Source organism: Oryza brachyantha, chromosome 12, assembly GCF_000231095.2.
Source record: "Oryza brachyantha chromosome 12, ObraRS2, whole genome shotgun sequence".
Classification (NCBI taxonomy): Eukaryota; Viridiplantae; Streptophyta; class Magnoliopsida; order Poales; family Poaceae; genus Oryza; species Oryza brachyantha.
In genome coordinates, this window is record NC_023174.2 from 1166484 (window position 1) to 1192377 (window position 25894).

At 41.1% G+C, this 25894-nt stretch overlaps 4 protein-coding genes and 1 long non-coding RNA gene across 13 annotated transcripts; 3 read left to right on the plus strand and 2 right to left on the minus strand.

Moving 5' to 3' along the window:
• Positions 1–2278: 2278 nt before the first annotated feature.
• Positions 2279–5490, minus strand: LOC102712769. Its single transcript, XM_015843245.2, has 2 exons — positions 3760–5490; positions 2279–3683 (listed from the first exon to the last, which is right to left on the minus strand). The coding sequence occupies exons 1-2, from the start codon at positions 5480–5482 to the stop codon at positions 2920–2922; spliced, it is 2487 nt and encodes an 828-aa protein (XP_015698731.2). The 5' UTR covers positions 5483–5490; the 3' UTR covers positions 2279–2919.
• Positions 5491–6702: 1212 nt separating this feature from the next.
• On the minus strand, positions 6703–7195 carry LOC107305434. Its single transcript, XR_001551589.2, has 2 exons — positions 7156–7195; positions 6703–6987 (listed from the first exon to the last, which is right to left on the minus strand). It is a non-coding gene; the product is annotated as an uncharacterized LOC107305434 (long non-coding RNA).
• Positions 7196–9251: 2056 nt separating this feature from the next.
• LOC121055964 (calmodulin-binding protein 25-like) lies at positions 9252–13279 on the plus strand. The gene is made up of 2 exons (XM_040529353.1): positions 9252–9257; positions 12231–13279. Exons 1-2 carry the CDS (start codon positions 9252–9254, stop codon positions 12759–12761), a joined length of 537 nt encoding a protein of 178 aa, XP_040385287.1. The 3' UTR covers positions 12762–13279.
• A 4515-nt stretch (positions 13280–17794) lies between these two features.
• LOC102715712 (pentatricopeptide repeat-containing protein At5g43790-like) lies at positions 17795–23064 on the plus strand. 9 transcript variants are annotated; one of them, XR_005812919.1, is made up of 9 exons: positions 17795–18489; positions 18581–18650; positions 18816–18880; positions 19005–19031; positions 19784–21573; positions 22095–22213; positions 22309–22366; positions 22642–22745; positions 22886–23064. XR_005812919.1 is itself a non-coding variant. In XM_040529329.1 (5 exons), the coding sequence occupies exons 1-5, from the start codon at positions 18361–18363 to the stop codon at positions 21575–21577; spliced, it is 2085 nt and encodes a 694-aa protein (XP_040385263.1). In that variant the 5' UTR covers positions 17795–18360; the 3' UTR covers positions 21578–21761. The 9 variants fall into 9 exon arrangements, 1 of the variants encoding a protein (XP_040385263.1); XR_005812918.1 differs by having other exon boundaries at positions 17795–18022; positions 18113–18489; positions 22642–23064; XR_005812917.1 differs by having other exon boundaries at positions 22642–23064.
• A 1878-nt stretch (positions 23065–24942) lies between these two features.
• LOC121056002 (calmodulin-binding protein 25-like) lies at positions 24943–25633 on the plus strand. Its single transcript, XM_040529627.1, has one exon. The coding sequence runs from the start codon at positions 24985–24987 to the stop codon at positions 25477–25479; it is 495 nt and encodes a 164-aa protein (XP_040385561.1). The 5' UTR covers positions 24943–24984; the 3' UTR covers positions 25480–25633.
• Positions 25634–25894: the final 261 nt, after the last annotated feature.

The following is a 25894-nucleotide window of genomic DNA, read 5'->3' on the forward strand; positions in this document are numbered from 1 at the left end:
GTTTGATTACGAATATGAACGAATGGGTCAAATAATATGGTGTTTGATAAAAAAAAGGAATAGGCGCAAGATTTGTGATCAGCAACTGATCGATGCTCGCTTTGTTTAACACCATATGTTAAACTCCGACGATCCTCGCTGTCCGTCGCCGGAGCAAGTAGGGCCGGGAAGACAGCAGAATCAAGAACAGAGGCAAAGAGAGAAGAGCGCGCACGGAATCAACGGAGAGAATGGGAGTTACCTCGCGCCAAGAACGGAGCCTCCTTGACGCCGTGGAGACCTCTCGGTGGGGCGGGTTTCTCCGATGATCCTCGCCGTGCGCTGCCGGAGCAAAGAGCTCGCCGGGAAGTCTGCCAACAAAATCAAGAAACCAGGGACAAACCGAGAACTACGAGCACGAAACCAGAGGAGAAAAACGAGAGTTAGCTCTCGGAGAGAACAGCGTACGCTCGTCGCCGTGGAGTCCTCTTGGAGCGATGGCGCACCGGCGCCGGTGAAGGCAGGTGAGGCGAGCGGCGAAGGCAGAGCGCTTCTTGGTTTGACTGCCTTATATGGGCTGGACTTGAGTAGTGGGCCGTACTGGGCTCCACGTTGGTAATACATAAGGGCCGTGCCATCAAGGAAATTTTTTTTATTAAATAAACATTTTTAGCAACTAATTTTATTACTAAACCACTGAGCAAATTTTTTTTAAAACTGAACCTTTTGACACGCCAGTGTTGGTGGCGTGACAAGACAACGCTGTCACATAGCCTGATCGGCGTGACAGTCTTGTCACGCTAATGTCATGGCAAACTGTTTTGTCACACCAATGTTGATGGTGTGGCCAAAAGATTAATGAAAATATTTTTCCCGGAGGTTTAGTAATAAAATTATTTATTAAAAAGGTTTAAAAAATTAAAAAAAATTGCCATCAAGCCTCTCACACTTTTACTGCTTTTTTTTCTCCTTCCGAAAATGGATTTTCACCAAGTAAATGGCAGTTTCAGGTTTCACTGTCCTTGTGTTTAGGCAAATCCATTTAACATATCCCCTTCTGTCCTGTAACCATAAGCTCGAAGCCTCCATCCAAGTTCCAAGGGATGCATTTTTTTTCTTGTTAGAAAATGCATTTTGACAACTCCACCATGCACGCTTGGCCACAACATTCAGTTTTGTAAACTGTCAGGTAATGCCATCCAAGTCCAAACAGCAGCTGATCAAACACCTGCTGCAAGTTGCATCAAGAAAGGAACGAGGTCAGCTTGGCCATGTATAACTCAACTCAAAGCATATGCAGGAGATGGATGCAGAGCTGACATTGTTTTGGAAAAGAAGCTTGTGCTGTTAGTACATAGACATAGCTAACATGACACCAAGACCAACACTGTTGTTGGCCTAGTGGATGACCTCTACAATGTCCAAACTAATATGGAAATGAGGATTACAAGCACAGAGTCACTGCAATTGACCATTAATGCTGAACGCTAACACTTTGCCAATGTAACTAATGTTCTCTGACTATATTCCATGGCTAGATGGCCTATTGGAAAGAAGAAAATTCTGGTTGCAGAGATTTACGAGTTCATGGATCATTCACAGAGGACATGAACTGGTAAAATATGCCAAATATATACCTGGTAACACAACCAGATGCTTATCACTCCATAACATGGCAAAGAATATTATCAAAATGCTGTATCTATCATTGTTGCTCCATCCTTTCATAAAAGCTTTATATATACTCCCTCCCTCCAGTACTTTATATTTAGGCCATGTTTTTTTCAGCTTAAGATTATTATAATATAGATTATTGAGTCATATTACTATAAACTAGATTGTTATAATCTATAGTAGTATAAGCTGTAAGCTGTTTCTTTCCTAGATTATTAGAGCCTAGATTATTGGGTTTGCAAGTCTAAAGAGGGAGTGGGTTTGCAAGTCTCTTGAGTGGGGTGATATGGTGCGTAATTTTTTACCCAATAATCTGAAAAAAAAACTCATCTAAATGAGCTTATCAGATTATAATAAGCTACTTCAATAAGTTGTCTATTTCTTTCAGCTTACTCCCAATAGTCTGGATTATAATAATCCCGAGCCGAAAGAAACAGGGCCTTAACACGGTTGGTTTTTGGATCTATATATTTGATCTTTGTCTTATTAAAAAATTATATATTTTTTATGTTTAAAAAAACTTTAAGCATGGCTTGTATTTTTGCATATCTATATGAAAAATAAGATGACGTCAAAAAAAATAAGGGGTATATATTATCGTTTGCCTCGCAGATTGGTAGGAGAATAAATTTTCAAACGTCAGTGGTAGTGTGCCAAACGATATTATTATCATAACCCATTTCATTAGTCATTGCCACTGAACTTTGGCATCTACTCTCCAATTTACCAATTGGTCCAAAACCAAATAAGCAGAAACAAACAAGAAAAGAAAGCACGGCATGAACATATCAATGTACATCCACTGTTGTTTGAAATTATCTCAGATTGCCGACTATTTTTTGTAGAAAGGCACACGATTGCTGCGCAGTTTGTATTAACAAGAGAAATAGCCCGGTACAGACGCCTTAGACCAAGTTCAACCAAAGGGGCAGAAGAAATTGGTTGTTTGGGCCTTGTTTTAGGACCTTTCTCTCAACATTCAGTCAGCCTCAATAACCTGCACACCTAAGTTGAAGCTCCACTCTATCCACCTCACCATCTTGAGACATCTTCATTTTGCAATGACCATTGCTTTGCCCAAAAGCACAGGCACACTCTCTCCTGGATCTTGGTCAGACCCTTGCTCTGAACAGACAAGCATCGCCGCATCAGTGCTTGTTCCTGAGTTCCTCTTCTTCAGCTTGCTCGAGGAACGAGTTCAGGTCTTCCAACTGAGCTTGCTTGTATAACACCAAGCTCAGCATCAGTAGTCAATGAGACAATAACTCAGTTTGATGTACCTTCTTCGGTCTCTGTAGTCGTTGGCTTGTAAATAGTAGCATCTGAAATACTTCTCATATGTAATCCATTGTCCTGTTGCTTAATTAAACATGATTCCTCTTCTGTTGAGCCCAGTGAAAAAACATGCAACTGACAACTTGAACTGTTAGAATGCTTGACAGTGGGAACAGATGAACCATGTGTCTCCACTTGATCGTGAGCTCCCTCTAACTCCACAGCTATGTCTTCCACCGAGCTTTCCTCAAGAATATGCGCCACAGAAAAGCATCCAGGTTGCTCAGTGTGTAAAGGTAACGAGTCAGTAGTAGATTTTTTAACACTTAGCACGGGTGGATCAAAAGTAAATTCCAACAGTGAACCTTCGTGATGTAGTTCAGAATAATGCCCGTTTCCTGCTAGTAAAGCTTCACTTGGTTTTTCTTGAATTGGTTCATTATGACATGTCGGATCAGAAGCTGCCAGTGCTTCATCATTGAGCTGTGCAAATTGTTGATCCATATCTTCAATTGAACACCCGTCAATGACAGGTGTCCCAGTCCCAGACTCTGAAGATAACGGTTCACTCAATTCATCTTCAAGTTTAACTGTCAAGGGTTGACTAACACTGGACTCTGAGATGGATTGCTCTAGTACTTCCAGCATACGGCACTTAAATAATGAGTTAAATTCCCCAATGGAGTCTCCTTCAATTATATGTGGATCAGAATTATTTATCTTGTAGGGGGGAGACAATATTAATTGCTCAATACCTGTGCGACACCAATTTCAGTTCAATTATCATTTCTAGTAGGTATTGAATTACATTACTTAGAATAACAGTTTTACCTGCATGAATTGGATCCTTCTCTTCGGATGTGCTTTGTATATACTTCTGGATAGGAGATGAATTGATATCATCACTGGAATCAGCATTTCGGTTACCTTCATCCATTTCATGATTTACCTCTAACACACCCACATCTGAAATTGCTGCATTTAATATTTTAATCTCTTCACCAATATGTTTTTCCAGTGAACCAAATAACTTGCCACTGTACCCTTCACTGTCTAACTGACTATCCTGAGCATCTTTTTTACTGATTTCATCTTTCTCCAATTTGAAGCAGTTGTGATGCAGACTAGTAGAGTGCTGCACATATAAGTTACCATGCTTTCTATGCCCTCTTGCTGAGAAGTATGAATGAGGAGTCCAAGTTTCTTGCAATTGAATATCATGGGCCATATTTTTGTCGACTGAAAAATCACATAGATTTTTTCGTGGAAGGAGAGAAGATGGTGCTGAATCAGGAAGATGTGGTAATTCAATTATTTCATCTGAGCCATTTGAAAAACCAAATGGGATCTGCCTTGATGTGAAAATGGAAGGAACCTGAACATGGAAGCGTGATGCCGCCTCCATTTTCTGTACTGCATCATCTGCTTGCAAGTCCATTAATCTCTTGTCAAGTTCAAATTTCAGGATGTTCTTTGCTCTTTGAAGATCCATCAGACTATCCATCTTACTATTATTGTCCATATCCAAGTAATTCAGATCAATAACATCCTCCCAGTTATTTCCATCATCTTTCTTCCCTTCTGAACCATTTTCATATGTGCTAGCATCCTCCTCAAGATCATCTTCTTCATCATCCGAAGAAGTATTCAAATCGTCTTTTGAGGCCAAGAAAGGGTGACTGGTCTGCAAGTCTATCAGTGGGTGCAACTCTTCAAGCATTGGAATAATGTCGGTCATTGATGCATCAGGAGAACTCTCAGTAAGATCAGATTCAGAATCAGAACAAGTATCCTGTGGCTCCTGTCTCATAACAGGTTCCCAACATGAACTCATAAACTCACCTAACTGATACTGATATTGCACTTTACTGTTATCACTTTCAAGATTCATGTTTCCAAGTTCCTGCAGCTCAACTTTCTTGTTGTTCTCTCCAATGTGCTCTTCTGTTTCCACAGTTACACTTCTGTTGGCACAACTTGAAGGCTCCATACAAGGAACGCTATTTGTTTCCATATATGTGACATTTTTTCCGCCATGGTGGGTATCCTGCAAATCATAGTCAGAAGTTCCATCCTTGGTACATATTTCCTCAATTAATACAGTGTGAATTGTCATGTAGGTGCCATTTTTTTCTTCACACTGAGTGCGATGCATATTACCCTCATAAGTTTTCTCCCTGACATATACTTCATTGCTAGTAGTTGTGTTATCTAAGTGCTCCTCGACAGCAACTGTCTCAACCTTGTCAATTGAACAGTTGGTAATGGAAATCTTGGATTTAAGGGACAAGGCTTGTTGATTCTCTCCAACAATAGGAGCAACAGATTCATCATAGCTTAGAAGTGCTCCAAGTAAAAGTGCAGTTAAAAGGAAGACCGGAGATGAAGACAGCAAGAAATTGAATAGAGAAGGGCAAAGCCTGTGTAGAAACAACAACAAAATGCCAGCACCAAGTACTATAGGGTAATCACAAGCACATTGATATGCAAGTCTGATAGAGGAGTAAATTAGTCTCTTGATGTGCAATATGATATCGTTTGTACCCAAAGCCATATGTATCTTCTTTGAATTTTCCCCTTAGAATAAAAGGGTGGCCTGCTAAAAGGAAAAAGAGTAGCAGTCTATCACTATAATATTATCGTGATTATTCAGAACAAGTAAAGATTTATCTTAAAACATGGGTTTAAGAATGTACAAGAGAATCAAACTGCTCAAATAAGATGGCATACCAACTTCATTTCAGTTCAAGATCTATAGAAACGACATGTTTAAAGAAAATTTTCATCTGTAATGGTTTAACATTCAAAAGGTAGGTGGATAAGCACCAATTCTTTAAATATGCAGTCACTAATTGCAATGCAGATTTCGGAATCCAGCAGTATTCTTGGGCTATAATCATATACCGTCAACCCATAAAAGAGAGGAAAGTAACAAAGAAATAAACAAGATCATCTAGCATTATATCAAAATTACAGCAGGTTTATAGATGATTTAGAAAACGATTGGACGATCAGATCCACACCAGAAAGCTAAATTAAGAACTATCACAGCATAAAGTATTTCACCACGCAAGAGCCTAACAATGGAGCCTAAAATAAGACCATATCACAACACAGAATGCCATGCTCACCTGTGGGATGCAGAGACGGCACCAAGAACCGAAACACTCAGCCTGAAGGAAGTGTTAGTGGAAGAGTAGAGAGGAGGGGCAATAGGAAGGCTACCTCAACAACATGAAGCAATGGAAGACCAAATAAAGGAGACAGGAAGCGGCGGTGCAGTGGTTGCCTCCTTTTCTCTCTAGGATTCTTTGCTTTGGAGTGCCGCCATGAGAGAGAAGTTTTGTAGGGAAAGTGGAGAGCAGTCTTGGTATCTTTAGCTGTCACTCTCACTCTCACTTTTACCTCATTCGTTCCGCACAGTCAGCTCATGTCTCTGTCCAGATTACTGTGCCTAAACAAGTTAGATGTCGGTATTTCTCCATCGTGTGGCAATGTTTGGATACTAGTGTGTCACTGAAATTTCAGAAGCTAACCCATCTTGGTTTCAGCATCCAAACTGCATTTACTGATGCAAACTGAGCTCCTCCTTCTATCTGCCATTGAACCTGTTTCCATGTGCGTGGACAGCATGGTACGAGTACAATGATAGCACATAGTGTGCTCCACTTTTTTCTGTGGGGCGAGCCTGTATGGAGCTATGGATCAATGCATGCCAGTGCTACATCATGAACCCACAAGTGATAAACAAAAGGCAGAAAAAGGGGCTAAACCTCCACAAACACAACTCAGCTCATTTTATTAATCTGCTGTACAAGGAAAAGCTCACTCCTGGGCCACAAAGTTGTAGGTAAACAATTTGCTGTACATCTGTGGTGTGTAAATCATGAACCTGGCCTGAGGGCTCACCTCACTTTCTGGATTCCAAACCAGACACAATTTATACAGAAGAAAGAAACAAAGTTTACCTCCATGTGACAGTCATATTTTTGCCTTCCGCCAGTGTTACTGAACCCAATCTCACAGCCATAGAGATGCCTGAGAAGTTATGAACAAAACCTGTACATTCGAGAGTGAATTCATGCGAATTTAAGTTGGAAAAAGTGCATCATTTCCCTCTGACAAGCCAAACCATAAGGTAAAAAATTAAAAAAAAAACGCAAAAGCAGCAGCGGCACATGGTGGAGCGCAGGAATCACTGGAGCTACCAAATGTTGGAACTTTTACCGGAGCTGAAGTTAGTGCCCTCCTCAATGCCCTTATTTCCTAAAGAACACAGGAGAGAAACGCATCCTGTCAAATCTACGGTGCGCTCCTCATTAGAACCCAAAAGTTGAAGGAAGAAGAAGAGTGGTTAGTTGTTACCCCCCTCCGCAGTCTCCTCCCGGAGCCCCGGGGACCAGTTGTACCGGCCACCGGAGTTGGGACCGAAGGCGGCGGCGCCATACCACTGGATTGTTGGGGGTTGAGTTCCCAACCCTAGCCGTTAGATCGAGACGGTGCGGTTCAGATTAAGAGGCGTGTATACTTGTATTAATCTCTTCATTGATCTTTCCTTCTGCCTGCCTACGCAAGGCCTGTTTGTTTCCGGATAGAATTGCTGTAATATATCCGATACCCGCCCGGCACCAACATATATGGGTATAAGATTTTAATATGAGTAGAGAATTCTACCTACGGTCTTTTGAGTTGGTGAACGGGTAATTGCTTTATCTGCCCAAACACGACTTGTTGTCATTCCTAGATAGGCTAGTGTATGTGCGTTTATATATATGTGGACACGTCTGCGCCTATGTTAAGTCAGATTGCTACGAGCTGAAATAAGCAATAGATGGTAAGTAGGTAACTTGAGGGGCTTATTAGATTACAGTAATATGGACATGAATTTCATCGTGTAAGCCTTTTTAGCATTGCTTCGATTCATGTTAATGCTAATGAATCTAGACATATATATATATATATGAGAAAATCTAACAAATGTCATTGACAAACACTTAATTCTAGTAAATGCTATCGACATGTGCGAGCTCTATAAAATATCATTGTACAAATAAATTTGTTAAAAAAATGTCATCGCCGTTAGGGTTCCGCTCTATAGTGTGAATAGTATATTAACGGTAAAAATGGATAGAATCATAACGGTGATGACATTTCCTAGAAAAATTCGTTTATACGATGACATTTCCTAGAACTCGTACCCGTCAATGACATTTCTTAGACTTAGATGTTTGTCTATAACTTTTTTAGATTTTCTATATATAAATAATATACATCGATCAATACATGAATCTAGTTATAGCTAAAATGCCTTATAATATGAAACAGGGAAATTAATGATCTATTAGAATAACCTATTTATCTGTTTCAAATTATCTATAACAATCTAAAATTGAAGCAAACTCATTCTCCACGTAATGCTAGCTGCTAATTAATGGACGTGCATGTGGCATCTTGAATCGTGGATAGAATTCAAGAGTGAAAGAGATCAGAATCAATCGATCAAAACAGGCTGGAACCGCCCATCTGACTCACTTAGTTGACTCCTGTTCAGGCAGTTACTTGTACATCCGTGTGATATGCATGTATGGTGAGGTCAAGAAACTGATGACCTACCAAAGACATTTTTGCTTGACTTCAATAGTTTAATCGGTGTGACAATACGTGGTTCCATCTTCTCTTCAGATTTCAGCAGGTATAGCACTGCATTTCAGACCATTTGCCTTGCATTTCTCGCTGACCTCTGAAGACTGCATGATGATAGACTAGAGTCGGGTATTTCCATAATCTTGATCATCAATTTCAGTCAGTATTCCAAGTTGCTTGGACCTCAATTCCAATCAGTTGTGCTAGACTGATGCAGAGACTACATGCCTCCAGTTTGAAGTCTTAGAAAAAGAAAAAAGGAGTCGATCTAGACAGGAAGTGGCGTTAATCAGCTGAGTGATGTAGCACGCACAAGATCATCATCACCATCATTTATGAAGTTCGGGGCTCCATCGATCCATCGTCTTCTTTCCATTTGAGTGGATTACTGAAGAAAAAACAATTATATGTATGTGGTCGATCAAACCTGTCGACATTTATAACAGTGACAGGTCCAGACAGAGTCTTGCATGCATTTGAAGTATGCTGTACCATCTCGTTTCAGAACAACCATGCAAGTGATACAGAATTTGCACTACCTGTGGCAAATTTAGTAATTTACTGCTAGAAATAAAGACCGTCTTATCTACACCTCCATTCGTATTAGTCATTTTTTCAGAGACAAGTATATACTGCTTGCAATTCTGCCCAAAGAATTGACATGGAAGATAACTTCAAAGATGGAGGTAAGAGCTAACAACTGAAACCGTTCTCAACCCAAGAAGGATACAGCAAAAAACAAACAAAAAGGGAAGAATATAATTAGTGTTGTAATTAACGGTACTGCATGCAGAAGCAGTCCAAAACGATGTGATGAATACGTGTGGTTGACTTGACGAAAAGGCAGTCAAAGGAGAAGGTCTATCCTAGAGTCAAGTAACAGCCGTGTAGTACTTTGACACTGACCACCAGCCAGTTGGCGAATAAGTCTCAGCTTACACCCAACCATTTTCACATTGCCAACACCATAAATAAAGCAAACAGATGTGCTAGGTGCCAAGTGCCAACCATCCTTTGATGGTTTCTGTACAACAAAAACGATCGATTGCCAGCTGCTACATGATTTTATTTCCAAATATATATTGCTGAGTGTTAGATGAAATAGGGCACAATGGAAACATAAATTTTACATGAAAACCTTTATGAAAAAAAAATCATGGACGTCACAAATTCACAATACCAATATGACAAGGTGACTTACAATTAAGAAGCCGAAGTAATTATGGGCATGCGCAATTATTGCACCTGTTGTGTGAAGTAACGTTAGTACATGTTTTCATCACCAAAATGGTTAGTGAATAAGAGTATGAATGTCATTTTATTTCGGTACTAGTTTATTTAAAATTGATCAAAGTAATCACTTACTTTAGGATAGAAAGAGTAAAATAAAAAGACTACTTGTCATATTATAAAACACTGATAAAATATATTCGAATATATTACTTATTGAAATCCGGATAATATATTTGAATACATTACATATTGAAATCCAGATCATATATTCGAATATAGTACGTATTGAAATCCAGATATCTATATCTAACACGGAGAACGTCCGTTTCATTTGTTTTTAAGTCTACGTGCGCTTACTTTGATTCATGCAAGGTTAAGATTTAATTAATTAGGTAAATTTCACGTACATATAAATCTTGTTCTGTACGAGTTACGTGACGTTATACATACAGTACAGTCATACAGTCGTACTACGGTCAAAACTAACCTAATGAAACAGTTGAATTGGGGGGAAATAATACAGTACAAGTATAATGGATCAGTGTTTGAATTGAATGTACTCCTACTCATAGTTTAGAACAGTAGGGGCACGTACGCGCACCCCCCGATTCTGATCTGCCGACCTATCAAAACTATGGGCACGAGCGTTCGTTAATTATTTAGAGCATGTATAACTGTATACGTCTACATTAGATTATTTATCCTATATGGCATCATTAACTAAAAAAACTAGATTGCTGTCTCTTCGTGCGTCTACTGCTTAGACACGTGCTCTAAAGTTACATGTAAACTTTTTCTAGAGAGATACTTCATGTATTGGTTGCATGTAACAAATACAAACATAATAAAAAATTATATATTAAATATGCTATAGACAACCAAATAGACAACCTATTATACATGTTGTCTATTTAGCTGTCTCTATATATCAAATAGACAGCAGTCGTCTATGCTATTGTACATGTCCTTAATTAGCGTTGATCAAATTATTGAGTTGCAAGTCCCTAGCTTGCATGCACGCGAGATCACACCTATTTATTAATTAATTGGTTAATTTTGATTCACAAAGCTAGCTAGGTCCTTCTTGGTTTGCACTAATGGTACGGTTCGATATATGTTTGCGACTGAAAATTCTAGTACTAATAAGTATATATATACGTGCATGTGTATTCTCCGATCAAATTGACCGTACACGTAAAATTGTGGAGTACAGTTGATGATCCATCCGTATCGTATATGTGATCTGACTAAATCATGTTTGAAATTGAAGTAATATAGGACTAGCTAGTAGCCTAGGATTCTGTTCATTAATAATATAAGTAATTAAGTTAGGTGTAAATACTCTCTTGGTCCCAAAATTTTTTCTAAGCTATCTTCTGAAAAGCAGGACTAGAATATTCTTAACTTTTTTCAAAGTGCAGTACATTTGTCCTTCTATTTTTTTTCAAAGTCCAGGACATTCTCATCAATTTTACTAAACTTAAATGTAATAGTTGCACAAAAATAGTATGTTTGTGGGATAAACAAGATGAGATGAAAATGAAGCTTTTTTGGATTGATACAGTAATACATTTGCTTAAGAAACAACACTTGTTTGATTGCCATAATATTTTTTTGACAAAATTGATTGCCATAATAATACAGCCGCATTGAGGTGGACGAGTCTGTGAATGCAATCTTAGAAAAGCCAAGTCCCATCTAAATGTGATTTTTTTATTTTCTTTTTTGAAATTTCTCTTAAATAAAATTAAATCTCAAAAGTTTTTTAAAAAATAAAAATGTATATTTTATAAAATAATTTGCATGTTTAATTCAACTATTTGTGTCATCAAATAATTATTATAAACTTAGGGAACCTCCAGTGTTTGTTCGACAATTGCAGTCTACAGAAGCTGAAGAAAATTTCAGCTACACCTGCAACGTGAAAATCGATTTGTGGGACCCACGCAAAAGGAATTCCCCAAATGTATGCATGCACATCAAATTTTCTTTTATTTCCTGAGTTCGACTCGAGTTTAGAGTTTGATTGTTTTTCTCAGACAATCAAGAGTTCAATCCCAGCATGCGTATGGTTCGGTTTTTGGGAGTTAGATTGAGGGATATTTTGCGTTCGTTTTTAGATTATTCACATTTTTTTCTAGCTTATACGCGTATATTTTCTAAACTACTAAAAGATATATTTTTAAAAAATATTTCTATATAAAAGTTGATTATCTTGCATTTATATTTGTAGAACAAATTTTAACTTTCTAAGAAAAATAATTTTATGGTTTATATCTTTAAATAGGATAAAAAATTAGATTCATTCTTTGTCTTCGTATTGCCGTGGTATGTGTAAAAGATTTAATTGTTGATAAAATTGTTCAGGGGTTATTGCTAAATTTTATCATTGTACAATTAATAAAATATAGTAGTTATATATATAGGCCAGGTGGCCGGCAGCAAGCGCAGAGCATCCATCCATCCTCAGTTTCCTCACCGCCGCCATGCAAATGCTGGACTCCACCTACGCCTCCCCTTGGCCCGACCTCATGCCATCGCCGTCGCATCCCCCGCCGCCCGCCACTCTACACCGCCACCTCCGCGCCGCCGCCACCAGCCGCCGCGTCGCCAAGCGCCGCCCGCGCCCGTCGCGGCGCCAGCCCACCACCTACATCACCGCCGACCCGGCCAGCTTCCGCCGCATGGTGCACCAGGTCACCGGCGCCGACAACCTCCCGCCGCCGCCACCACCGTCGTTCTCTCCGCGGCCGGAGCTCCTCCACCCTGTAGTACCCGCCCCAGCGGGCTCGGCCGGCGCGCTGATGCTGCCGACGCTCGACACCTCGGCCTTCCTTCCCGGCCGCAGGGCGCCGGTGGCGTTGATAGGAGCACCGGGGGGCAACTACAGCAGCAGCAGTAGCAGCAGCGGCGACAAAAATGGGTTCCCGACCTTGGACTCGTGGGATCTTCTGTAAATCATATCGATCGGTTTCTGATTCTGCATGGATGCAATTGATTAAGAGTAAGACAAGATTGACGAACAGAGGCATCTCTGATTCTCTGTTCGTGTCCTTGATGATTAATTTTAGCTTATGCCTCATATATACATGGATATGGGCTACCGGTTCTGTATTTATGCTGCTTAGTGCTTACTTAATTCAGATTTTTTTTTCCATGTTTCTTAAGGCGATTGTTAACCAAGCTCGATTGCTCCTCCTACTGAGTTCCTGCAGCAGCCTCAGGGTTCTTAATTTTTACAGGATTTACCTTCTTGTTAATTGTGGAGTACCACACTTCACTGTGCAGGTCTGCAGTTCTTCTCTCTTTTTTTTTTGGTCTGTTTGATTGGTTCTTGTTTTTCTATTGGTTTCGAGTCTTTGATGAGTACTCCTTCCATAAAGTTACTACCAGCTAACCAGCAGCATCTCTCAATGAAAATGCCCTTGTTTCATTTGGTTGCTTGCCATTTCCAACATTTATTTTTCCCGACTATCAGTCTTAAGTATCTAACAATGAACAAATTAATGAAGCAAAAAATAGAAGTTTGATATTGGTACATTGTAGTAAGGTGATTACTGCATTCGGGTTTAGCTAACTACAATTAATGCACCAAACCATTGTGGGGGCATTAGCATGTAAATGCTGCTTAGACACTAAGATACGTTAAGGTGAAGCGAACAATTCAATTGGAGCAGAACAGGGATGATCATCAGTCGTTTAAAAGATTGATTGTGAGATGCAATTATATAATAATAATAATAATAATCACCGGGCTAGATCTTTTCAGATAAAGGAAGTATTGCAGTTCAGAACTTTGCATCATCTATGCACACATGGTATGGTACGATGGAAATGAAGAAAACAAAAAGGTTGGTGTGGTGTGAGATCAACTTGTATGCTTGGGGAGAAAAGGTAAATAAAATGTCTGTTAAGCACTTAAATGTAGCCTTGATGTAGACCTGGTTGGTGCTTACAAGTGACCACCTCCCCCAGTGTAGGGGCTGATCATTTGGTTTTTTCCCACGACATATTTACAAATAAAAAATAGTTTATAAATAAAACTTATATATATATATATATATTTAGCAATTTAAAGAAACTAATAGAAAATAAATTTCGATAAAAAACTCTAAATAAGCTTTAAACTCAAAGTTATAAATTCGAAGCGAAAAGATAGCTACTATATTGCACCTAAATATACAGAGGAGAAAAGAAACTTGATAAAGAAAAGGACAATTAGGAGTGTATATATTTCTGCAAGGAGCGCGTGGGGTGGAAATCTGGGGGCAACAGACCTGTGGTTGTGGTGCGTGCAGGCGCAGCTGCTGCCTGGTTGCTTGTGATTTCTTCATCTTTGCACGCAGCAAGCTACTAGTACTACTAACGTCATTTGTGTCATGGTGATGGTCACTTGGTTTAGTCTGACCGGTCCCAAACGCTAAGTCTGCCAGTTTCTGGACCACCATTATGTAAAACCAACCTAATACTGGATATAACATATTAGTACTATTAATCTATTAATTTAGTAATAACAGGTATCGCATCTAGTACTAGCTTTATTTTTTATAGCACAAAGAAAAATACTCCCTCCCGCTTTTAATTAATGTTTGATGCGGTTTTTTTACATATAATTTATTTTACTTAAAAAAATTTGTATTTTGTGTAAATACGTAATATTTTTAAATAGGAAGAATGATTAAACGCATACTTTAAAAATTAACAACATCAAACGTAAAAAACGTACTAATACCGTACTCGTAGTACAATTAGCACAACTTTGTGAACATAAGAAGAAGGATTCATAGTCCATCGTAGCGTGCAGACAGTCGAAACTACCGGTTCGTTGTCCATTTGAGAAAGGCAGCCACCAAAACAAGACCCACATCCCCACACAGTGCAAGCCGCGAGGTTGTTGGTTGCAGGCGGAGGGGACACCACTCTACTGAAAGATGCTTCATTTCCAAATTGAGGAATTTTATATAATTTCTGCATAAAACTAGTTCCTTTTGGAATTACTCTTTGACTCAAATAATCTTTGAAGATATTAAAATATTTATATTTTGGAACATATGATATAATATTTCCTTTCGTAGACTGCTACGATCTCCTTTGTCGTGCTCCATCTACTCTGGTTTGGACCGTCATGTCTTCCATTAAGTTATGCAACGTTTTTTGTTTATACTTATAAGTCAAAATCTAATTTGGCTTTTATACCGCTAAGAATATATTATTCACAGATTATTATTTTTAAATATATCATTTTGGTTTTTTCCAATCATCCATATTGGTCACGACCGACCTGATTGACCTTCCCACCGCTTACACCATCACTGCGTCATGCTCATGTCATAAACAAACATTACACACCGCTGCAACATCCTTGGAAGACAATTAAAGGCAAAAGTGTGTTGTTCATGCTACACGATACACGCATCGATCGCTGTCGGCTCAATTGGAAGACCAGATGCATGCTATAAAAAAAAAAAAAAACAGGCACCGACTGTACTCGCCACAGACAGTTTAAGTTGGGGCAGCTGTCGCACATGTACAGAGAACAACTGATACAAAGACGAAACACCGGATAAAAGATAATTTGAACCTGCTCACCTACATATAATTAATCTTCTACAGTATGGATATACATACATGGTTCGCAACATCATGCGTTTGCTGCATATGGCTACTAGCTGCAGCACAAACTGTAGTTACAACATGCCGCTACGTCATGTGTTTGTTTTCCCTGACTTTTTTTTCCCTTATCGTAAGGAATGTTTAGATATAGAAGCATTAAATGTAGACTATTAATAAAACCCACTTTATACTTTGGACTATTTTGTGAGACGAATCTATTGAGCCTAATTAGTCCATGATTAGCAAATGTGATGCTACAGTAAATATTTGCTAATCATGAATTAATTAGGCTTAAAAAATTTATCTAATGAAATAGCCTTTATTTATGCAATTAGTTTTATTATCGGTTTATATTTAATACTCTTAATTAACGTCCAAACATCTGATGTGACAAAGTACTAAGTAGAAAAAGTCTTTATCCAGACAGCCACAGTGTTCTAAACCTGCCTCAACCTAGAACAACTGCAAAGAACAATCAAAAAAGTAAGACAAAAGTGATAAATGAATCTGGTCAGCGAGTGAGAAATGCTGGAAGAGTTAAACACCACAAGAAAATCAAATTGAAATCCTGGCTGTGGGGTTATAAATTTACATTGCCAGTAGCTATGGCAGAATTACAAGACAAAATCAGTCTCTTTTGACCTTGTCCCTTATTTTTGCGTTTGGAGACACTACTGGTTAGCTTTTCACAGGGAACAAAAGAACAACCAGCAGCTTTAGCATCAATCGACATCCTTTTAAATTGCAAAAGATACAAGAAGTTGGTTTTAGGGAGGCCAGGCTATAATAATTTCATAACAAGTCCACATGTTGTTTTTACTTTTTAGGGTTGCCAGAAAATAAGTCAACAAATAAGAGCCATTGGGAAAGAGTTATCGTGCAAGACTGGTAGCACAAGTCCAAGCGTCTGACATGCATGGTTGGTCAAATTGAAAATAACAAAATATGAAGGGGATGCTCGGAGATGTACACAATGCCTACAATTACATGTGAAATGCCGCCCGCTCGTCGCTTTCGACTGTGCCAGCCACCCGCCTCCGCCGTCTTCGCCGCCGCCGTCGACTGCTTCGCTCGCCCGCCACCGTCGACTGTGTCGGTCGGCTGTCCTCTGGATGGGGAGGACTGGCCACCCGCAGCCATGGCCACGTCGTCCACCTGCCTCCGCTGTCTTCGTCTACTCGGTCGGTGCGCCGCCCGCCCGCCGCCGTCGATTGCGCTGGCTGGCGGTCCTCCGGTGGGGAGGACCGCCCCATGCTGCTGTCGCCTCCGCTTCGCCGCAGCCGTCGGCGCGCTACCCGTCCACTGTCGTCAACTCCGACGTCGCTGCGCCGCCTGTGCCCATAGCCGCGTCGGCCACCTGCCACCGGCCACTTTACTCGGCGCCTCCGGCCACTTTACTCCAACACTTAGAAATATGGGCATTTTTGGTCAATATGAATATTAGTCAGCATGCAGACCCAATAGCTCTCAAGGTGTATAAAATGTCATATTTCTAAAAGAGTAAGAATTGTAATGGCATATTTACGATTAGGTGAATTGCAATGACATTTTTCTCGACTATCGTTATGTAATGATATAGATCTAATTAACTCTACAATATTACCTATTTCACAGTAACTGCCTTGTGTGCTTTAAATGACATGATCACATTCCATACAAGGGCTACAAAAATTAGCAGCCAGAGAAAATGAAAATCAATAAATTAGGTGAAAACGACATATAGAGTATGCAAAACAAATAGATAAAAGCAACGTCAGTTCCAAAGTACAGTATAATACTTTAAAAATTCTATGAAAATACAAAAAGTTCAAATACCTGAAGTTTGTGTGGGACAAAGTAAAAAAATTCAAGAACTGAAAGGGTACCCACAATTGCCGATTCACAATCAAGACACTAATCATACCCACATGGGGCGGGCCCACCATTAGTCAAAGGTATTCAGATGTATATCCAAAATTTTTAGAAAAAAAATATACACTATGTATACACATGTGTATTCAATGAAATAGAAAGAAAAACCTATTCCAGCTCATACAAACTACTACCTCCGTTTCCTAATATAAGATGTTTGACTTTTTTTTGCAACGTTTGACCATTCGTCTTATTCAAAATTTTAGTACAAATATAAAAAATGACAAGCCGTGTTTAAAGTTCTTTTGATAATAAATTAAGTCACAGGAAAAATAAATGATATTTTCATAATTTTTTGAATAAGACAAATGATCAAACATTACAAGTAAAAAAGTCAAACATTTACATTAGTAACGAAGGAAGTAAAAGACAAGTTTAGTAGCTATTTTCTTATTTTGGCCCATGTACTGGCACCTCACTAAAGCCCACGGCCCATATTGTCTAACCCTAGCTGAGCACAGCACATTTGGGATTTTCGGCTGTTGCTTGGGGCATCGGTGGTAGTCGGAATCGGGCGTGCGGCGGCGGGTGCGCGCGCGCGGAGCGGCGGAGAGCGGAGGGCGGGAGGCGCCGAGGCGTAGGGCGGTAGCGTGCCCAGGCAGAGGAACCGGAGGAGCGAGCGACGGGCGTGGCGGCGTGCGGGCACCGGCCGCGCGGAGCAGGCTGCAGCGGAGCTAGAAAATTAGTTATCAGGGTCACCGGATCAGAATACAAATTTTTAGTATTATCTTTTGGCAGAGGTCATCGGGTCGGCTTACACTGTAGCTCCGTCCCTGGGCTGCAGGCGAGGAGGTCGTCGGGGCGTGGCGGCGTGCGGGCACCGGCCGCGGGGAGCAGGCTGCAGGCGAGGAGGTCGTCGGGGCAGGGCAGCGCCGGCATCGGGCGTCCCTCGGCGGCTCGGCCAGGCCGGTCCGGGGAGGCGGGGACCTGGGCGGGGCGGCAGCGGCGGGAGCTCGGCAAGGTTGGAGAAGGTTCCCTAGCCATCCGGGTCCGAGCTTCTGATATATCTTTGGAAGTTGGAGCCTTCTCTCGATGAGCCACTGGCGATGGCCACGGCGAGAACTTGTCGTACTTCGACGTGGGAAGGCCTACGGCACGAACCCATTCGACCTGCGGCATAACCGTGGCGGTGTCATCCAGATTGGTCTCTCCAAGAACCAGGTAGTTAAACACATGGTAATTTTCGTCGCTGAATCAAGCATCGTTCTCGATGAAGTGCTCGTCTGATTTTGTTGCTCTGTAAATGGCACAGCTTTCTCTGGACCTGATTGAGGAATGGAGCAAGACCACCCCGAGGCATCCATTTGCACACCGGCAGGCAGGTTTGATTGACCATTTGTCCATTTGTGATTTCATATACGGAAAACTGAGTAGTAAATTTGTGGTTCTCATTTCATGATTTCATATACTGAAAACTGAGTAGTAAATTTGTGATTTTTTTTATTCTCATTTCATGATCCGTAAATTTGTGATTTACTAATTGGTAGGTTTGATAATTGAGAACAATAGAAGATGGATAAGAAAGGCAAGGGAAAGGCGACATAACAAAGAGGTAAAAATTAAAATGGTAAATTTGTGATTATTCATGTACATTTCAATTTTAATGAGGGCGAGGCGTGCCACGTCTCCGTCTGCCTCCACTCCTTTCCTTGCCCCTATGGCGGCGCGGACTCCAGGCCGCTACCTCCATGGGCCATGGAGCAGTAAGTACCAATCCCTTGCTCTCCATTTCTGCCTAGTTTACCCTTGCATTTTTCTCTTAGACACGATTGGTTAGTTAGTTGCTGAGGCGTGCGAGTTCCATATGGTCTGTCCCAGTGATGAGCAGTTTAGTAATCTGAGCAATTGATTCAGTTTAGTCGAGTTGGTGCTCCCTCCACACAGCATTATGCTGCCTGTGAGTGTGAGGTTGAAGGAACCGATCGATGTATAATTCCATCCATATGCACTGTTGAGAATAGGCATTCTGAGGGACATACATAATGGAAGCCAACCGACCCAAGCTTGCTTCTTATTTCACATTAGTACTCTGTATTCTTTTCATTTTTTTTTTACTTCAGAATAGATTTTTTTGTTGTTTTAAATCCTTTTTTATCTCATGGCCTTCCTTGTAGAATGGATCCCCAGGTCAGGCTACATCCAAATTTTATTTGGTTTTCCTGGATCAGATTCAGTTGATTGCTTGTTTATTTCTCAGTTATGGTTTGGGCTTCCGAGGAAAATAGAGTGATTCTCTCATTCGCTCCAAAATGTACACAGCCCATGCATATTTATAGGCACACACAAAAGACACTAGATTGTGTAGGATTTATCTAGACTACACTCTAATTTTCTAGTAGCTATTGACTTGCATATATTATCTAGAACTTTACATTTCTAGATATGAGATAAGTATATGCTAGATTATTCTAGAATACTTCAAAACTAACGAAATGAATTAAGTTCCAACATGCAGATGGGCCTAGCAGCGGAGGCAGTGCTCGCCCTTCGCGCCGCCGACCCGCTTCCCATGCTCCGCCGCCGCCACGACGCGCTCCCACCACGCCTCTTCGCGCAGCTCCACGCACTCCTCCTCACCGCCGGGCTCGCGCACCACTCCCCAAACTTGTCCCTCCTCCTCCGCCTCGCCTCCCCGGCCCTCTCCGTCTCCCACCGCCTCCACCTCCTCCTCTGCTCCCCGCTCCCACCCACCACCTTTCTCGCCAACTCCCTCCTTGCCGCCTCCTCCCCACGCTGCTTCCCCTCCTCACTCTCCCTCTACTCTCTCCTCTTCCTCTCCTCTACCATGCCGCCGCCACCGCTCCTCCGCCCAAACGCCTTCACCTACCCGCTGCTCTTTCGCGCCGCGCCCCCGGCCGTTGCCTTCGCGCTCGCCACCCATTCGGTCAAATTCCTCGGCACCCATGCTGCCTCCTACGACCGCTTCCTCGGGGCCGCACTGCTCGACGTCTTCGCCCGCTGTGGCAGGATTGCCTCGTGCCGCCGAGTGTTCGACCGGATCGCTCGCCCTGACCTACCGGCCTGGAACGCACTACTCTCCGCCTACGCGCGTTGTGCTTCGTCTGCTGCAGATACTATCCTTGAGCTCTTTGCACGGATGCTTTCCCTAGCAACCATCAGGCCCAATGAGATCACTCTCGTCGCTGTCATTGGCGCGTGTGGTGAGCTCGGCGCTCTCGGCCACGGCATATGGGCGCACACTTATCTCGTGAAGCGCCAGCTTGCTATCAACTGCATCATGACTACTGCGCTTGTTGAGATGTACGCCAGGTGTGGGAGGCTGGACCTAGCCGAGCATGTCTTTGCCACTACTTCGGACAGAGACACGCGTTGTTACAATGCGATGCTCCAAGGTTTGGCCGCCCACGGTCATGGTCGTGCTGCCCTTGCCCTGTTCGATAGAATGCGTGGCTCAGGCATGCTAGTGGATGGCGTCACTGTTCTGTCCGTGTTGTGTTCTTGTGCCCATGCTGGATTGGTGGATGAAGGGTTGGAGTACTTTGACAAAATGGAGATCGAATTCGGGATTGAGCCAAGGATTGAGCACTACGGATGCGTGGTTGACATGCTGAGCCGAGCAGGTCGACTTGACGATGCTGAGAAGCTGATCCATGAAATGCCCATTGCGCCAAATGCTGCAATATACAGATCTTTGATCCGGGCCTGTGGCATTCATGGCAAGCTGGAGTTCGGCGAGAGGATGATCACTGAATTGAGGCGACTTGACTTGAAAGACAGTGGAAACCATGTCCTGATTGCCAACTTGTATGCTAGAATGAACCGATGGGAGGAAGCCAAGAAGGCAAGGAAGGAGATGAAGTCCATGGGCATTGACAAGAGCCCCGGATCAAGCCTTCTGGACATGAATGGAATTCTCCATGAGTTCTTGGTGGGTGACAAGAGGCATCCTGCCGCAAAGGAGATATACACCATGGTTGAAGAGATCGAGACCAGATTAAGTGAACATGGGCACCGGTCAAACACCACATCTGTGTTGTTTGATGTCGAAGAGGAGGACAAGGCGGATACACTGACCTACCACAGCGAGAGGCTCGCCATTGCCTTTGCTCTTATTGCTTCCAATCCAGGAACCCCCATCAGGATCATCAAGAACCTCCGGGTGTGTGCCGACTGCCATGAGAGCGCAAAGCTTGTCTCTCAGGTGTATGGTAGAGAGATTGTCATGAGGGACCGCACCCGGTTCCATCACTTCAGAGAAGGGGAGTGTTCTTGTGGAGATTTCTGGTGAATACTCAATTGTGTTGTACATTACAATGTGCTGTAGATTTCTCGCACAAATAGTTCATACTATTTTACACATTCGTTTCAAATAATGATCCATTCAGTTGTAGCTCACATGGTTCAATATCAGCTATCACAATTCACACAAGAATTGTAGTTTGTCACTATGCACATACCTCATATCTGTAGGGTGTTGTTTTAGTCACTTTACAGATGGTTAATAGTAAGAAAAACAAAAAGTTTCTGTAAAAATAAATCTGAGTTCTAGATGAAGGATTGATGCGTAAGACAAGTATTCTTTTGTCATAAATGCTCTCATCTTTTATCCTTGCAAATAAACTAGGATTAGTAACACATAAAAATGAGTCCTGGTAGCAAAAAGATACTAAAATATGGAATATTCTTTAAAACTATTTATATTCAATCATAAGCTCCAATGACATTCTCATTTTACTCTCCGTAGAAAGCAACTGTTGAATTCTCCTTTTAGGCACATTCATGATATTCTCTTTGCTATTATACAGGTAATTGCCTCAAGTTTTATAATGCTATAAGGGAGGCCTATCAAGACATTCAAATGATTTCAAATTGTGATGCTTCATCAAGACCACTTAACCATCCTTCTGATTTATATGATTTCCGTGTAAATTATTCATTCTCTGGAGTTCTTCTCAATCTTTGTCACCAATTTCACTGCTTTTCCCATTTATCAAATTCTAACATCGGTTCTTCTTCCAGGTGTATACTGATTTCGATGAAGAATACATTTGACAGATCATCTCGTAATGGGCCCAAGGTACGTTTTATGCCTGGACTTCCATTGCGCTGTGAACCTTCTCATTTGGGTCTTGTTCTCAGGATGATCTCAGTTCTCTATTTTTTAATAAACAATTCAGTAACATCCAGGGTGCATCTAAGTCATGTGTGATAATGTTTCCATGTTTGGGTAATCTAGGGAACCTTGTTTGCTTCTCTTGCTTTTTTACTTGTCACATTATTAACCCACTGCCTATTGATGTATTCTCATCCTGTTAGCCATTAAATATATATCTTAATATGTTTTGGTTGCAGGCTTTTGTTAGTGAATATGTCGTATGGAGAAGTGATGCAGGTAGAGGAAGTCTTCTTGCATCTTTGGCAGAGGCTGCTTTCCTTACTGGACTGGAGAAGAATAGGTGATCTTTCCTTGAAACAATGTTATTATTTCTCCCTGGATATCACGCTTGAGCTTTCCTAGATAGATCTTTATTAAGATCTACTAACAAATGCAAGATCTTTACGGTGAGTTAGGTAACCTCTTGTTGGCTCTTTGCAGTGATATTACTCAGATGGCAAGTTATACGAGTAATACATAAGATGTGATATGCGAATACGAGTAATATATAAGATGTGATGCGAATTCGAGCCAGCTGTCTATATATATGCTTGTATCTTGAAGCACTACTGCATAGTGTAACTCATAGAAAATGATGAATAAAATTCACATCAGGCTTATTTGCTGCTGCTTCTTTTTCTTTTTTTTCGCTTTCTCTATATTTGTATTGGATGAGACTAGATGGCAGTATGGCACATGCCATTGCTTTGTTTGACCTAGAGAAAAGGAAGCTGGAAGAAGAAAATATGGACTCTTTGGCCTGATAAGGAGAGTAATTTGGTCCAACGATAACATATTTGTATAGAAATTAAGGCTCAGATTAAGGACCGAAAATCTGAGTTTAGTATTGAGCAGATCCAAATGGACCCCAATCCCTCCTAGGATGCTTGTTGATTCTTTTGTGGATAGTGTAAATCTGGCATGTTCCCAATTAGGTATATTGGCAATCTGGCGTTTACATTTTGAGAAACCTACAAGAGAAGAAACTCAGCAGCTGGTTGATAAAATCACAAGAGAATAAAATATTGGAGAGAGAAACTTCTGCCTTATCCACACATCCACACAGAGTTATCCTTATCAAGAGTAGTTTATCCATTACTCCTAAACATCTCTGATCATCGTTGGCTGAGGTTTAAACATGATTAGCTCCTCTCATGTAGTTAACTGTCTCTGGAAAAGGGTATTATGAAATAAAGTATGATAAGGATACCTATATGAATTAAAATACATTATCTCTTCACTCTCTCGTAAGAGTCCTAACTTATGTCCATTGATATCTTTATATACGGTACAAATTAAAACACCAAAAGACCACCTACGTGGGTTTATCTATATAGGCTAAGTAGCCCATATATGTTGAGGATGCTCTCAACCAAAAGATGGAGGTGATGTCATGTCAAGGTACCGCTTAAGACATGTGGTATAATATATGTATATATTGTATATAAAATAATTTTATTATTTTTGAAAAGATCTCTCGACACGGAATATGTTGAATATAAAACTTTGATACCTCAAGACTAAGTAATTAGAGATATCAAAATTTCACAATACCTCGTGATATTTTCTCCAAAAGCACCAGATTTCTCTTTTATTAAAACACAGAAATAGGCCGGTTCTATGGATGTTTCTTTCCAAGAATCAAACTAGAATGGCCTCTGAAATAAAATTGACAATTTGCTTTAGTTAGATCCCATTCTTTCGAGCTAACAGACCACGGATAGTTACATGTTCGCTCCTTAATCTTTTAAACGACACTTCTCTATTTTGGTTCTAACATATTTGTGTCTATATATATATATATATAGACATTTGTTATTATATTATCCATATGTATTAGGAAAATCAAAATATCTTTTAACCTCTCGTACAGGTACGATTATTTTGTTAAAAATTTTCATCATCATTTCTTTTAAAAAAAAACTTCTTATGAGTATTTAGCTCATTCGTTTGTGTCATTGAATAAATGTATGTTATAAACATAGAACCCTATAGTGTATGGCTAAAAGATTCAATTGTTAAGAACATTATGCGGCTTTTTCTTAATTTTATTAACAAATAAAAATATACTAATAAAAAATTCTTAATATATAGGCCACCCATGTGTCAGCTGAATCGTCTCTCCCTTCGCTCCATCTCCACCTCGCCGTCATGCTCACCATCGCCGTATATATTATTATCCGTATATATTTAGAAAACTAAAATATCTTATAACATCTCGTGCATGTATATTATTTTGTTAAAAAATTTCATCATCATTTCTTTTAAAAAAACTTGAGTTATGACAACTTTTTAAGTAATAGTTCATTCGTTTGTGTCATTGAATAAATACATGCTATAAATTTATAAACTATTACTTAAATTTGCCCTCCATAGTGCATGGCTAAAAGATTCAATTATTGAGAACATTGTGCGGTTTTTTTCCTAAATTTTATTAACAAATAAAAATATACTAATAAAAAGATCTTAATATATAGGCCACCCATGTGTGAGCTGAATCGTCTCTCCCCCTTCGCTCCATCTCCACCCACCTCGCCGCCATGCTCACCGCCGCCGTGCACATGGTGGACTCCACCTCCCCCTGGCTCCCTCCCGACCGCCACCACCTCATGCCCCCGCCGCCGCCCGCCACCGCTGGCGCTCTACACCACCACCGCCGTGTCGCCAAGCGCCGCCCGCGCCCGTCGCGGCGGCAGCCCACCACCTACATCAGCGCCGACCCGGCCAACTTCCGCCGCATGGTGCACCAGATCACCGGCGCGGACGACCTCCCGCCGCCTCCGCCTGCGCTCTCTCCGCCGACGGAGCTCGTCCGCCCGGTGCACGCTCCTCTGATGCTGCCGACTCTCGACACGTCGGCGTTCCTGCTCGGCGGGGAGGCACCGGTCGTCCCGCGGACGGAGGCCGCGGTCGCGACGCCGCCGTGCGACGGCTCGCTGGCGTTGTTAGGAGGAGCGGCGCCTAATTACAACAACAGCAATAGCAGCGGCAACCAAAATGGGTTCCCGACCTTGGACTCGTGGGATCTTCTGTAAATCATATCGATCGATTTCTGATTCTTCATATATAGATGTAATCAAGAGCAAGACAAGATCGACGAACAGAGGCATCTCTCTGATTCTCTGTTCGTGTGCTTGTTAATTTAAGCTTACGATGTCTCATATACACATGGAAGAGGTTTTAGCATCAGTATTAATTTGTGCTACCTACTTAATTGTTATGTTTGATGCGATCTTCCTTCTGCTTAGTTCCAGCAGCATTCTCAAGTTTCTTAATTTTTAGAGGATTTTGATTCTTGTGAATTGAATTGTGGAGTAGCACACTTCACTGCAGCTCTTCTTTTGTCTGTTTGATCGATTGTCTCTTATTTCTCACTTGGTTAATTTTTTAGCTGCTCCAGTAGCATATATGAATAAATACACCCTTTTTCATTTGGTTGTTGCCATTTCC